The 14745-nt window shown below is 38.4% G+C and overlaps 1 protein-coding gene across 1 annotated transcript in view; it reads right to left on the bottom strand.

Annotated features, from left to right (window-relative positions):
- Positions 1–14424, bottom strand: part of LOC144965057 (sodium-coupled monocarboxylate transporter 1-like) — a 28862-nt gene extending 14438 nt beyond the window's left edge. The window contains exons 1-7 of the mRNA XM_078899949.1: positions 14015–14424; positions 11283–11447; positions 9858–9926; positions 8201–8252; positions 6542–6609; positions 4919–4999; positions 713–786 (exon numbers count right to left, since the gene is read on the bottom strand). Of these exons, the coding sequence (XP_078756075.1) occupies positions 713–786; positions 4919–4999; positions 6542–6609; positions 8201–8252; positions 9858–9926; positions 11283–11447; positions 14015–14203 (698 nt within the window). The 5' untranslated portion in view covers positions 14204–14424. The remainder of the gene's footprint in view (positions 1–712; positions 787–4918; positions 5000–6541; positions 6610–8200; positions 8253–9857; positions 9927–11282; positions 11448–14014) is intronic.
- Positions 14425–14745: the final 321 nt, after the last annotated feature.

The following is a 14745-nucleotide window of genomic DNA, read 5'->3' as shown; positions in this document are numbered from 1 at the left end:
TGAACGGAAATGTCCCAAGTTCGAGCCCCGCTTCAGGGGCTTTCATTTGTTTTCCTTTGGTAAGATTACCATCACTCAGTTTGCTCACTTTGGACACATGGCTGATTCCTGTTGACATGAGACATGTTTTTTTAAAATGGATCTCTATTCCTTCATGAAATGCCTAGGCGACGGTATCTATTCTGCCGTACTCTTGAAAAACACATATTTAGAAATTTGACCAGAAAACTCGTCCTTTAAATATCGATCGATTTAAATGACCCTCATCTTGGCTAAAACTCTCAAGCCTGGGACTTTAGAAATTTCCAATAGCTTGCGGTCATTTTTAAAAGCTCTGATTACTACTGAAAAAAATATTCATAATAAAAAAAACAAAAACTTTAGCTGTTATATAGCGCAATATCCATTAAACGTGCTCAAATCGCTTTACAAAGGTTCCCTGGCCAACAGCAACACTTAACATGTAGGACGAGACATGACGCCTGTGAGGCGATATTACATTTTTTCGGAGAGAGACATCGCTATTAACGGCCAGGTACTCATTTTAAATCTGCGCACGGTGAGAGAATGTGAGTAAAGAGCCTTTTCCAAGGACTCAACAATGCGCCGAGCGAGGCTCGAACCCAGGGTCTTCCAATCTGAAAGCGAATGTCATACCACTAGACCACATAGCCGCACTAATAATTCAATACAATGACATTTTCCGACTCACTTGAATGTGTCTAATCTCCTTCCTTGATCTGCAATCTCCCAGACTTTGCTCAGCCCACCTGAAGCTTGTGCTGCCTTCAGACACATGCAGTCAGAGAGAGAGAGAGAGAGAGAGAGAGAGAGAGAGAGAGAGAGAGAGAGAGAGAGAGAGAGAGAGAGAGAGAGAGAGAGAGAGAGAGAGAAGAGAGAGAGAGTCATCGACATTTTGAATAAAAATATATATAAAATATTAAACACAAAAAAAAGGGCGACAGTGTAGCTCATCGGTACGGTCTTTGCTTCGTACCCGAAAGGTACTGAGTTCGATCACCCGCCCCTGCGCTGTATGGCCTTGAGCAAGGCACCTCACCCTAGAGCTCAATTTGCGGCGCTGCACTGCGGCTGACGTCTGGGTTATTCCACTCTTTCCTTGGGATAGACCTTAGAGACAAATTTCACCTATCGGATGAATAAAGGGAATTTAAATTTGTTAAAAATTTATATGTGTCACCCACAGCATCAAAATGTATTATTATTATTATTATTTTTTTTTTTTGGAGCTTTTAAAAAGCGGAATCTCCATTAAACGTGCTCAAAGCGCTTTACAAGGGGCTCTTGGTCAACAGTAACACTTATTATGTAGGACGGACCGGACCTGACGCCTGTTAGGCGACATTACAATTCTTTTCGGACAGAGACAACGCTGTTAACGGCCATGTACTCATTTTACACCTGAATACGGTGAGTGAATGTGAGTAAAGAACCTTCTCCAAGGACTCAACTATGCACCGAGCCAAGCTCGAACCCAGGACCTTCCGATCCAAAAGCGAGTGTCAAACCACAAGACCACATAGCCTAATCTGGATCAACATTGATGTTCCTGCAGCCGACAGACAGATGCATTATGCTCCCCGTGGCTCGGTGAGGATTGATAAAGTGAGTGATTGAAGTAATTATGCGTGACACAGGTCTCATTGCTTATGCTAGTGATTGAAGTTCCCAAAAGTGAGGAAACTGCTCAACCAAAGCAATTTGCTGGACGGCTGGGTGTCCCAATGGCTCAGTTGGTAGAGTACTCGCTTCACAACAAAGGGGCCGAGATTGATCCCGGGTGCATCGAGATGTTCTTGCTTTTCTGACACCCCCCCCCCTGTCCATCCAGCTTTGATTGACTAGCTGGGTCTGTTAGATCTGTTGGATAGTACTTTGCGATAGACAATTTAGTGTCCTCTCTAAAGGAGAGCAAGCAATTGTTAATGTCCGTTTCACGATATAGAAACCGGGATAATTTCCGGATCCATGGGGCTAATGGCCCTGAAGGAGGCTGGACGGCTGATGGCAAAAGACTAAGATGGTGGCCAAAAGAAACAGGGAGAAGATCCCTGGATAAAGAGTAGCTTAACCGGTTGTATCCGTTTCTGTATCTGTAACAATACTGAACCGGCTGTATCCGACCATATTGACTCACTACCATACCGGCCGTAGCCGGCCGTATTTGTTAATAGTATTTAACCTTCTCATTACCAGTCATGTTCAAGATTTTCCCCAAAACTTCACATACAACTAACACAAACATATATCTTTTTTAACACTCTGTCTCTAATCTTCCTTTTCTCTCTAAAATATTAGAAAAGCTTGTTTTGAAACAATTACTGTCTCATCTTAAAAATAATTGTCTTAAAGAAAAATTTCAGTCGGCTTATAGGCAACATCATTCGACAGAAACCGAACTTGTTAGGGTTGATAATGATCTCCTCTCTGTTATAGACAATGGTTGATGTTCTTTGTTGACTTTGCTTGACCTATCGTCTGCTTTTGATACCATTGATCACACTCTTCTCACCAAACGTCTTGAAATTACTTATGGCGTGTCTGGTGCAGCGCTTGATTGGTTTAAGTCATATTTGTTTAATCGTAAACAGATTATTATGGTGGATGAATATAGATCTGAGGAAATCATTCTTGATTGTGGGGTTCCCCAGGGTTCAGTACTTGGACCCGTTCTTTTTGTTCTGTACGTTGGCCCTCTGTCTAAAATCATTAGAAGTTTCGGTCTCTCTTACCGCCAATACGCTGATGATACGCAATTGTACTGCGTTTCCAATACGAGAAATTTACGAGAAGTATCAACCGATAGTAAGAATTGTATCCAAAGTGTTAAGAAATGGATGACTGGGAACAGACTGAAATTGAATGATGTTGGGAACAGGAAGTGGAAAAGTGAAACAGATTTGAAGCTGGGGGATGTCTCCATTCAAATTGTTGACGAAGTGAAAAACCTTGGCACATTCTTAGACTTTGGACTGTCGATGGAGCATCGGATTAAAAATTTGGTTAGATCTCTCTTTTTCCAACTAAAAAAGATTGCTTCCATTAGACGGTTCATTTCTGAGGATGTGACCAAACACCTGGTTGTGTCCCTCGTACTATCGATATTGGATTATTGTAATGCTCTGTTGTTTGGCGTTTCGCAATATAATCTGAGACGACTTCAGATTGTCCAAAACAGCACTGCCAGACTAGTATTCATGAAGCGTAGGTGCGAAGCAGACCTCTGCTTCATGACCTGCATTGGCTGCCTGTTGAGAAAAGGATTAAATTCAAAGTTTGTGTTTTAGTGTATCGTTGTCTTGAAGGTACTGCCCCTTCCTACCTTTCGGAACTAATTGAAAGATATTCAAAACCCCACACCTTACGTTCGGCCAGTGATTCCACCAAACTAGTTGTCCCTTGAATACGGAAAAATGCTGGAATGAGATCCTTTTCTCATTTCGGACCCTCTGTTTGGAACGCCTTACCACAGAGCATTTGTGAAAAAGAATCTTTGTCTATTTTTAAACGTTCGCTTAAAGCATATCTGTTTCGTCTTAAGTAGATGGTATGAGAAGCAAGATAGGTCTGGTTTTTTGTTGTGTGTGCTGTGTGTGTGTATATATATATATATATATATATATATATATATATATATATATATATATATATATATATGTGTGTGTGTGTGTATGTGTGTGTGTGAATGAGTATGTTTCAGCCAAAATAACTTGTAATTTAAGCGCTTAGAGTCTGGTGTCTCGGAGATATAGCGCTATATTATCATTATTATTATTATTATTATTATTATTATTATTATTATTATTATTATTATTATTATTATTATTATTATTATTATTATTATTATTATTATTATTATTATTATTATCATTATTATTATTATGTACATAAGAAATTTGAATACGAAAAATGTTGGTTGTATCGTAACAAATGTGACTATTTTCCTTTTGTTGGTTAAGTTGGTAGAGGGTTAAAACCGCCCTGGGCTGTAGGAACTCTTTTATATGAAGGTGTAAAGTGTATTAGACTATAGTCATGTGGTTGCAGTACAAAGTAACGATTATTTTATTTACTTTTGATCATCCACAAGTCTAAGACGATTTATTTTAGTGCAGCTGGCTTTTCACAACAAAAATTCAAAATTTAGGCTGGCCTTACCTTGATCAACATTGGTGTTCATGTAGCGGACAGACAGAAATGCTAGCCTATGGTAGATGCTTTATGCTCCTTTTGTCTCGGTGCGTATTGATAAAGTGAGTGATTGAAGTAATTATGCGTGACACAGACTTTTGTGAATGCGAATTCGCATGTGCTTGTATATATGTGTTTGTTTTTATTTCTCATTTAATCCATTTTATTGTCATTCTTTCTTGTAACACGCCTCAGGTCTTTTAAGTCGGGATGGGGTGCCATAGAAGTTATATTTATTATTATAATATTACCTATTATGCAGATTAGATTAATTTTATCCTTTTACCTTAGTAATGGTTGCTATGGAGTCTAATCTTAGCAATGGTTGCTATGACGTCTTACTTTAGCATTGGCTGCTATGGTTTCCTACCTTTGCAATGGTTGCTATGGTGTCCTTCCTTAGCAATGGCTGCTATGACGTCTTACCGTAGCAATGGTTGCTATGACGTCTTAACTTAACAACGGTTGCTATGAAGTCTTACTTTAGCAATGGTTGCTATGATGTCTTACCTTAACAATGGTTGCTATGAAGTCTTACTTTAGCAATGGTTGCTATGACGTCTTACCTTAGCAATGGTTGTTATGACGTCTTACATTAGCAGTGGTTCTTATGACGTCTTACCTTAGCAATGGTTGCTGTTGTGTCCTACCTTAGTAATGGTTGTTATGACGTCTTACATTAGCAGTGGTTGTTATGACGTCTTACCTTAGCAATGGTTGCTATGACGCCAATGATCATTATAACAGCCTGGAATACGTCAGTCCATATCACTGTCTTTATTCCTCCCTGGAATGCACACAAAATAGCCACATCATATTACCCAAAGTATACATATTTGCAGGTCTGACAGCCGCTAGCCGAACGCAATTATGGACCTAATTTAACATTGTTGTAATGGGCAATATTTTTTAGTTGGTTTGAGAGTATTTCCATTACAACAATGAGACCATAAGAAGTTTGGTTATCAGACCTGCAAATAAGTACAGTTTGGCCCTAACTATTTAGAATATGTGATCAACAGCGTCAATCAAGTATTAAATCAGACTGAACTTGATGTAAAAAACCCCCAACTAAATGTAAAGTAAAAATGATCAAAAATAAGAAAAAAATAAAAAAAAAAAGATTTGAAGAGTACGAAACAAAATACACTGTCCACACAGAAGCATGTATCTTAAATCAGATTTTGTAAGCTGATGGTCTAGTGGTATGGTACTTGTCTTAGGACCGGAAGGTCCACCAGCTACATAGTTGAGATCTTGAAAAAGACTCTTTACTCACATTCTCTCACCATACTCAGGTGTAAAATGAGTACCTCTCTCTTAACAGCGTTGTTAAAAAATCAAAATGTAATATCGCCTAACAGGCGTCATGTCTCGTCCTACATGCTAAGAATTACTGTTGGCTAGGAATCCCTTGTAAATCTATTTGAGCATGCTCAGTTCATATTGCGTTATATAAATGTTCTAGTTTATGCGTTCTAGTTTAAGTCTAAATTAAATTTTAAGCATCTGGGTTGTCCCGACGTAATACCATTTTTATATGATTGGTTGCATATAATATTTTAAAAAACTATAATATAGTTACTTTCACGGTTTCCCCATGCCAAACTGGCATCATATTTTTTCATATCTGCTCAATTGCTTCAATATGGTGTTATTTAGATGAAGGAAATTATATATATATATATATATATATATATATATATATATATATATATATATATATATATATATATATATATATATATATATATATATATACATTGGCACAGTACTCTAGTGAAATCGGTGTGCTTTTTTTTAGGGGAAGACAGGTCAATTCTTAAAGTGTAAACAACCAAAAGGTCCAAGGTCAAGGTCAAGTTCCGCTCTGAGTCTTTGGAAAAAGCTCCTTTTCACTCACATTTTCTCACCACACTCAGTTGAAAAATGAGTACCCTGGCGTTACCGTTAATAGTGTTGTCTCAGACACATTTGTAGCATCTTCTAATTAGCGTAGTCTCGCCCAACATATTCCGTTTTGATATTGGCTAGGGACCCCTTATAATAAAGCGCTTTGAGCACGTTTAGTGGATAGTGCTCTAAATAAATGTACTATTGTCAAGATGTGCGTTTTTGTGGTTGGTGGTATGACACTCGTTTTCGGATCGGAAGATCCTGCGTTCGAGCCTCGCTCGGCGCATAGTTGAGTCCTTGGAAAAGGCTCTTTACTCACATTCTCTCGCCGTACTATTGGCCAGAAACCCCTGTAAAGCGCTTTGAGCATGTTTAGTGGATATTGCGCTATTTGAATGTATTATTTTCAAGATGTAATCTTAGACTTTCTTACCATTGCTGTAAAGATCACACCCGAAATAGCCAATGTGGCAACCGTTATCCATTGGTTGAATCCGGTCACTAGCAATGAAAATAAGGTAAATTTAAAAAATGAGAACCGTATAACTCATTAATTAATTAGATTAATGAATAACGCTATGACTAAATACTTAATCGCTAAATAAATAGGTAACTAAAAACATAATAAATATATATATATATATATATAAACAAACTAAAGAACCAAATAAGTAAATAAATGTAATACAAATAAAAAAAGTAGTCCTTCAGATCCATTGAGAAAATAGAGCGTTTATCCCGATTTCTATAGCGTACGGACAATAGCAATCCTAGCGCAAAGTACTTTCCGTCAAATCTAACACTCAGGTATCCATTCACTGCTGGGTGAACAGGAGAGAGAGAGAGAGAGAGAGAGAGAGAGAGAGAGAGAGAGAGAGAGAGAGAGAGAGAGAGAGAGAGAGAGAGAGAGAGAGAGGGGGGGGGGGGGGGGGGGGGGGGGGCGTCAGAAAAAAAATCTCGATTGCACCCGGGATCGATCTCGGTCCCTTTGCGTGTGGAGCAAGTGCTCTATAAATAAATAAATAAATAAATAAATAAATAAATAAATAAATAAATAAATAAATAAATAGAAAACTAGATTTTAAAAAAGCACACGATTCAACAATTATAAATGAATGAACATAAATTTTAAAACACATAGGAAGAACATAATTATAAATAATTGATAGGTGATGATAAACAGCAAATTAATCTGATGACAAAAATCAAATTAAGAACTTAAGGAAGAGGCACCGGTGTAAGATAAAGAACTTAACAAGTGTGTATGAAAGGTGCCAGACAAAGCAAGAAAGAAACATGCAAGAAAAAAAATAACCCATCCCAAGTATTCAGCCGACCTCGACTGGGGATCAAACCTCAGACCTTCTGATTACCGGTTAGACGTGCTATGTAACGGTAGCAAGTCTGACCGGTAATGAGAAGGTCTGAGGTACGATCGCATAGTTTAGTCCTTGGAAAAGACTATTTACTCACATTCTCTCACCGTGCTGAGGTGTAAAATGAGCACCTGGTCGTTAACAGTGTTGTCTCTGTTGGAAAAAAAATGTATTATCGCCAAACAGGCGTCATTCGTGTCTAGCTCTTTATGTTACGTGTTGCTGCTTGTCAGGGACACTTTGTAAATCGCTTTGAGCACGTTTAGTGGATATTGCGCCATAGAAAAATCTCAATTTAAATTTAAATTTATCTCACTGACACATCGTTAGTTCCACAACTATCTTGACTTAAAGAGGAAAATGATTGGTGAGCAGAGAGTGAAGGTTATAGATAGTATGCGCTTTGCTAAGAAGCTCACAACATTGCCACCCGGAAGTATAACGGACCAACACACACAACTATGTGTAACCATGAACGTATATATTCTGGTTAATACAGGTGAATGATGATTACTCATAAACATGGAATGCAACAAAAAAAAAAAAAAAAAAAAAACACAAAAAAAAAAAACAACAAAACAAAACAAAAACAAAAAAAACCAATAACAAAGACCTAAGTGATGTCAACTTCAAACGATCTATATTTGGACGTATACACAGAAAAATGATTGGTGAGAAGAGAGTGAAGGCTGTCAAAGAATATTAGTGTGTGTTACCCGCTTGAAGCGCCACGGCTGGGGCATAGATGACGATGCCGGAGTAAATCAACTGGAATAAAAACAAAACAACATTGTATGAATAAAAACTAAATAAAAATATACTTGAAAAAAATTGAATTTCCTTTATTCATCGTAAAGGGGAAATTTGTCTTTAGGGTCTATTCCAAGTAAAGACTGGAATAACCCAGTCGTCAGCCGCAGTGCAGCGCCGCATATTGAGCAAGGCGTGGTGACTTGCTCAAGGCCAAACATCACAGCGAAGCGGCGGGTGATCGAACTGGGTACTTTTCAGGTACAGAGCAAAAACCGTACTGCTGAGCCACGCTCATATATAACCCGCCATCGTAGAGCGTTATGATGTCGAGATGAACTGGGGCTGGAATGGAATTTAAAACAAACAAACAAACAAACACATAAATAAGCATAAATAGATGATCATTTATATACAGCTGTATCCACTAAACGTGCTCCAAGCGCTTTACAAAGGGGTCCCTAGCCAACAGCAACATTTAACATTTAGGACGAGGCATGATGCCTGTGAGGCGATGCTACAAGTTAAAAAAATTCAGATAGCGACGACGCTGGTAACGGTCAGGTACTCATTTTACATCGTACCTGAGTACAGTGAGGGAATAATATGAGTAAAGAGGGTTTTACAAGTACTCAACTATGCGCCGCTCAGAGAGAGACTTAAACCGTTGACCTTCCGGTCCGACGAAGAGTGGGTCATACAAGTCAGGGTTTCTGTAGCATTAAACAGAAAGTATCAACTGCTCGCTAGCATCTGGATAATAAAAAACAACAACTGTAAAATAAAAAACAAAAACAAAACAAACAAGAGCACTTATATAGCGCAAATCGTATAGAACAAGATATGAAGACTTTAGCGATATTGTTATTTTTTTAACAGAGACAACGCAATTAATCACCGGGTACTCATTTTACACTTGAGTATGGTGAGAGATTGTGAGTAAAGAGCCTTTTCCAATGACTCAACTATGCACCGACCGAGGCTCGAAGCCAGGACCTTCCGATCCGAAAGCATCATACCACAAGACCACATAGCGGCACATCAAATCGAAAAATGCTTTCAACCGGATCTACCAAACCCAGATACCCGATCACTCCTGGGTAGACAAGGGTTTGGAGGGGGGGGGGGGGGGATGTCAGAAATACAATTGGAATGAACAATAAGGATCTTTACACAAAAATATAATTTCAAGGCGATAGAAAAACGTATAATCTGTAAATTACATTTTTCTATCAAAATTTCATACAACTCCTAACACGAAATACACAGGTTGAATCAATAAAATATGAATTCAGAAAAGTGAGTGGAGTAGGCACTTATGTTGATAATAACAAGTAATGAAATGAGTAGGAAAGTATAGTTGAGTCCTTGGAAAAGGCTCTTTCCTCACATTCTCTCACCGTACTCAGGTGTAAAATGACTACCTGGTCATTAACAGCGTTGTGTCTGTCGGAAAAATTGTAATATCGCCTCATAGACGCCATACCTCGTTCTACATGTTACGTGTTGCTGTTGGTCAGGGATCCCCTGTAAAGCGCTTTGAACACGTTTAATGGATATTGCGCTATATAAAATCTCAATTAAAGAAAAAAAAAAAAAAAAAACCCCTCCTGTTTTACTTACGTTGGTTATTAGATTTAGAGCCACGCCACACAGACGAACAGGCCTCGAGTTAAATCTCAACTGAAGATACTGTCAATCCCAGACGATGAATAGACAGTATGGGGTCAGGTTTTGGGTTGGACACAAAATAAAACAAAACAAAAACAACAAATTAATTATTTCATTTTGATTCCATCATTGTAGAGGAAATGAATTGATTACGAAAACAGCAAATTATTCTAGTTAAATGAACTTACAGGGTATTCTCTAGTAAACAATGAAACAACTGTTAGTACTTAAACGATTGGGACTGCTAAGATAACGACTACTACTACAAGAACTACTACTACTAATATTATCACTGCATATACTACTACTACTACAACAACTACTACTACAACAACTACGACGACTAAAATTACTACTGCTAATATTACTACTACTACTACTACTATTACTACTTCTTCCTCTACTACTACTACTACTACTACTACTACTACTACTACTACTACTACTACTACTACTACTATACTCTACTACTACTACTACTACTACTACTACTAACTACTACTACTACTACTACTACTACTACTACTACTACTATACTACTACTACTACTACTACTACTACTACTACTACTACTACATACTACACACTACCTACTAACTTACTACACACACTCTACATACTACTTCCCCGGGTGCGAAGCAAAGACCGTACCACTGAGCCACGCTGCCCATAAATAAGTGTTGGAGACCTCAATTTTCTATAAATAAAAAAAAAACCCAAAAAGTGAAATTATACTATGTGAAATTTTGGGCAAAATCCTGAAAATGACCGGTAAGGAGAGAGTTAAACAAAATGTTCGTTATCTGTCAAGTGTACAGCAGATGGGTGGGGTTCCTGACCTCCCATAGTGGGCAGGGGAGCACTATATATGTGTCTTCTGTCCCTTATATCTGTTTTCCAACACGCTTTCTGTCTTTGTCTTGAAATAAGATTACTTGGTTTTGCCCTGGCCCTGGTATCATAGCCTGGCTTGGAGGGAAACAGTCAAATGTATTGTTAAAGTTTTGGTAGATGATACTTTTTGTCTTGTAAATCATCTCTCTGTTATGCACTGTATTTTTTTCGTTTTACATATATGGGTTGTAAACATTTGAGTGTGTTCCTCATGGCGGGGACCTGTGCTTGTGTCTGGATGAGACATTAGATGATCTCAAACTAAGTACTTTGATAGTGTGTAGTGTGCACTTAGAATCTACAATTCTGTTCCCTTACTTATACTTGGGTGCTTTAATTGTATGTCTAGAACTTTTTACTAACCCATTTTACTGGCGCTGATATGATCTTAATGGGTGAAAAGTGCCGTGAAACCCTTAAAAACAAACAATCAAACAGCCTAGTGCGACATATGCCCTTTTTATACAATGGATCACAAATTACCTCGTACGCGCTGGTCAGTTTCAGCGGTCTAAACAAAGGGACGGTGATGAACATGGCGATGATCTTCAAAGTGAAACTGCCCAGCCCCAAGAGAAGGACGGAGGTACCGTAGATGTAAACCTCGGCCGGTGTCCCAAACATCATAATGGCCGATTGGAATGTCACCTGGAAATAATAAATAACAATGTGAAACTGAATGTAAGCTTCAATTTAATTACGAAAACAGATAAAATGGACGTTTCGGGTTTCCCCTTTATCAACACAACAGGATGAATGAAAAACTACAGATGAATGCGATAATTGACATTGTTATTTATTTCTTGGAGTTTCGAGCAACAACAATTACATTGCCCTGGAAATAATAGGACGGGAATTCAATCAATCAATCAATCAAATACTATAGTTGTTTTAAGTGCATAACTTTTACCCGGAAATCGTCATGGTGCGGACACACTGTCCCCCATGATAATACTTGAGCTTTTATATAGCACAATATCCACTAAATGTGCTCAAAGCGCTTTACAAAGGGTCCCTGACCAACAGCAACACGTAACATATAGAACGAGACATGACGCCTTTTAGGCGACAATACAATTTTTTTTCCGACAGAGTCAAATTTGTTAACGGCCAGGTACTCATTTTAATTTTAACCTGAGTATGGTGAGAGAATGTGAGTAAAGAATGTTTTCCAAGGACTCGAATATGCATCGAGCGAAGCTGGATCCCAGGACCTTCTAATCCGAAAGTGAGTGTCAATTTGTGCAAGACCGCCATGTAGGGCACTGTAGAGGGACAGAGGAGAAGAGGAAGACAGAAAAAAAAAAAACTATGGCAAAATGTGGGCAGGCCTGGATCTCAATAGCCTACTGGAAAAGGCCAGAGACCGTGACGAATGGCGTAAGGTTGTGAAGTCTGCATCCCGCATGTCCCCCCTCCCCCCCTCCCCCCCCCCCAGCTGGTCATGATTGAGTGAGTGAGTGAGTGAACTCTTACCCGAAATAATCAGTATAAATAATCAGGCATATAATAAAAATATAAAAACTCTTTACCAGATATAGCGCAATATCCACTAGCCAACAACAACACTTACAATAATCACTTACAATAATTTGCCTGTCAACATTTCATAGTGGTAAGTTATGAACCTACCACTTACAATAATTTGTCATTCTCCAACTAAGTGTCACTCAACATCGAACAAGCCAGAAAATGATAACAAATAAGTTCCTTTATAATGACGCATGATAGGTAATATTATACGCCCCCCCCCCCCCCGACAAAAACAACTGTGTCATACGCCCCCCCCCCCCACACCCCCCGACAAAAACAACTGTGTAAATAGCCATGTACTTATTTTACACCTTAGTACCATGTGAGAAAGTGAGTAGAGAGTCTTATCCAAGGAGTCAACAAAGCGCCGACCAGAGGGGGACTCGAGCCCTAGACCTTCTGGCCCTAAAGCGACTGTCACAGAACATTACCACTTAGCCAAACTCAGATCCTGATCATTATTCAGCGTGGCTCAGCGGTCTTTCTTCCTACCCGAAAAGTACTGATCATCCGCCGCTGCGCTGTGTGGCCTTGAGCAAATCACCTCGCCCTAGCTCAATTTGCGGCGCTGCACCGCGGCTGGCGCCTCAGTTATTCCAGTCTCCCCTTGTAATATATACTAGAGACAAAATTCCCATATGGGATGAATAAAGGGAATTGTCTTTTATTTTCTTTTATGATTTATTGATTCATCATTTTAATTAACAAAGGATTAACGAATGTCTTACTTATAAATTGTAATAATGTGTGATAAATTAATAGTGAGTAGGAAAGTGCCAGAAGAAAAACATAAAAATTCGCGGCTGCGATGGGGGGCTCGAACCCGCGACATTACTGGTACGACAACTCCGCCAGGCCGGGGAGATCGTGACTCTACCGTATGAGCTATCCACGACCCCGCGTTTGTCGTACCAGTAAGGTCGCGGGTTCAAACCCCCATCGCCGCCGCGAAGTTTTTATTCTCTGTTGTCTTCTGGCACTTTCCTTCTCACTTCATTTGTTGTTATTATCAACATCAGTGCATGCTCCACTCACTTTTCTGGATAAATTAATACTCACAAGCCCCAAGGCTGACTGATATGGCAGGCATGTGGTCTTGTGGAAGCCACTCGCTTTCGGATCGGAAGGTCCTGGGTTCGAAGCTCGCTCGGCGCATAGCTCAGTCCTTGGAGAAGGCTCTTTACTCACATTCTCTAACCGTACTCAGGTGTAAAATGAGTAGCTGGACGTTAACAGAGTTGTCTCTGTCCGAAAAAAAAAAGTGATATCTCGTAACAGGCGTCATGTCCCGTCCTACATGTAAATTGATGCTGTTGGTCAGGGATCCCTTGTAAAGCGCTTTGAGCACGTTTAGTAGATCTTGAATTATATAAAAGCTCTAATGATAATAATAATAATAATAATAATAATAATAATAATAATAATAATAATAATAATAATAATAATAATAATATTAAAGATAATAATAATAATATAATATAATAATAATAATAATAATAATAATAATAATAATAATAATAATAATAATAATAATAATAAATAATAATGATGATGATGATGATGATGATGATGATGATGATGATGATGATGATGATGATGATGATGATGATGATGATAATAATAATAATAATAATAATAATAATAATAATAATAATAATACTCTCTTATGAGGAATGATTTACCATCAACGACAAGGCGATGGGAAGGAAGTTCATGTTCCTATTCCCCACGAAGAACGCCTCTTTCGTCTGGGCGCCTTTGCTGGTGACCCCGTAGACGACGCCTACCCCGGTACACAACACCACCATCCCTAGAAATACACAGTAATCGGCAATGTGAAGACTTAACCGCTCCGCTTTATCCTCCGACATTTTGTAGGAATTGTAATTAATTAATTAATTAATTAATAATGATTTCACGCGCACCGCAGAGGATTATGATTCGTGGAGACAACTGACCGACAACGTGCTCAAAAGTACAAGCCACAATGGATGATGATGATGAATTAATGATTAATAATAAACAATTTATTTTTTAAAAGAAATTCTAGCTTGAAGAAAGCCTTAACTATCCTGAATAGTTTTTGACTTCCAATAGTTTCTCTAATCTAACTTTCCACACACTTGAATCCATTTATAAATCAAGAGTGGTAGATTTAATAGAGGGAGTTATCTATCATTTATACTGCAAATTGCCGTGCTATGAAAAAAACACTCATAAAAAATTTGGCCAAAAAACTCGTCCTTCAAATATCGATCGATTAAAATGACCCTCACCTTGGTAAAATCTCTCAAACCTGGAACTTCCGGAAGTCCCAGGTTTGAGAGTTTTTACCAAGATGAGGGTCATTTTAATCGATCGATATTTGAAGGACGAGTTTTTTGGCTAAAATTTTAAATGGTTGTTTTTATTC

This window comes from Berghia stephanieae, chromosome 2 (genome assembly GCF_034508935.2).
Source record: "Berghia stephanieae isolate SIO BIC M18660-M18661 chromosome 2, UCSD_Bste_1.3, whole genome shotgun sequence".
Taxonomy (NCBI): domain Eukaryota; kingdom Metazoa; phylum Mollusca; class Gastropoda; order Nudibranchia; family Aeolidiidae; genus Berghia; species Berghia stephanieae.
This window is presented reverse-complemented; position numbering and strand designations above follow the sequence as displayed.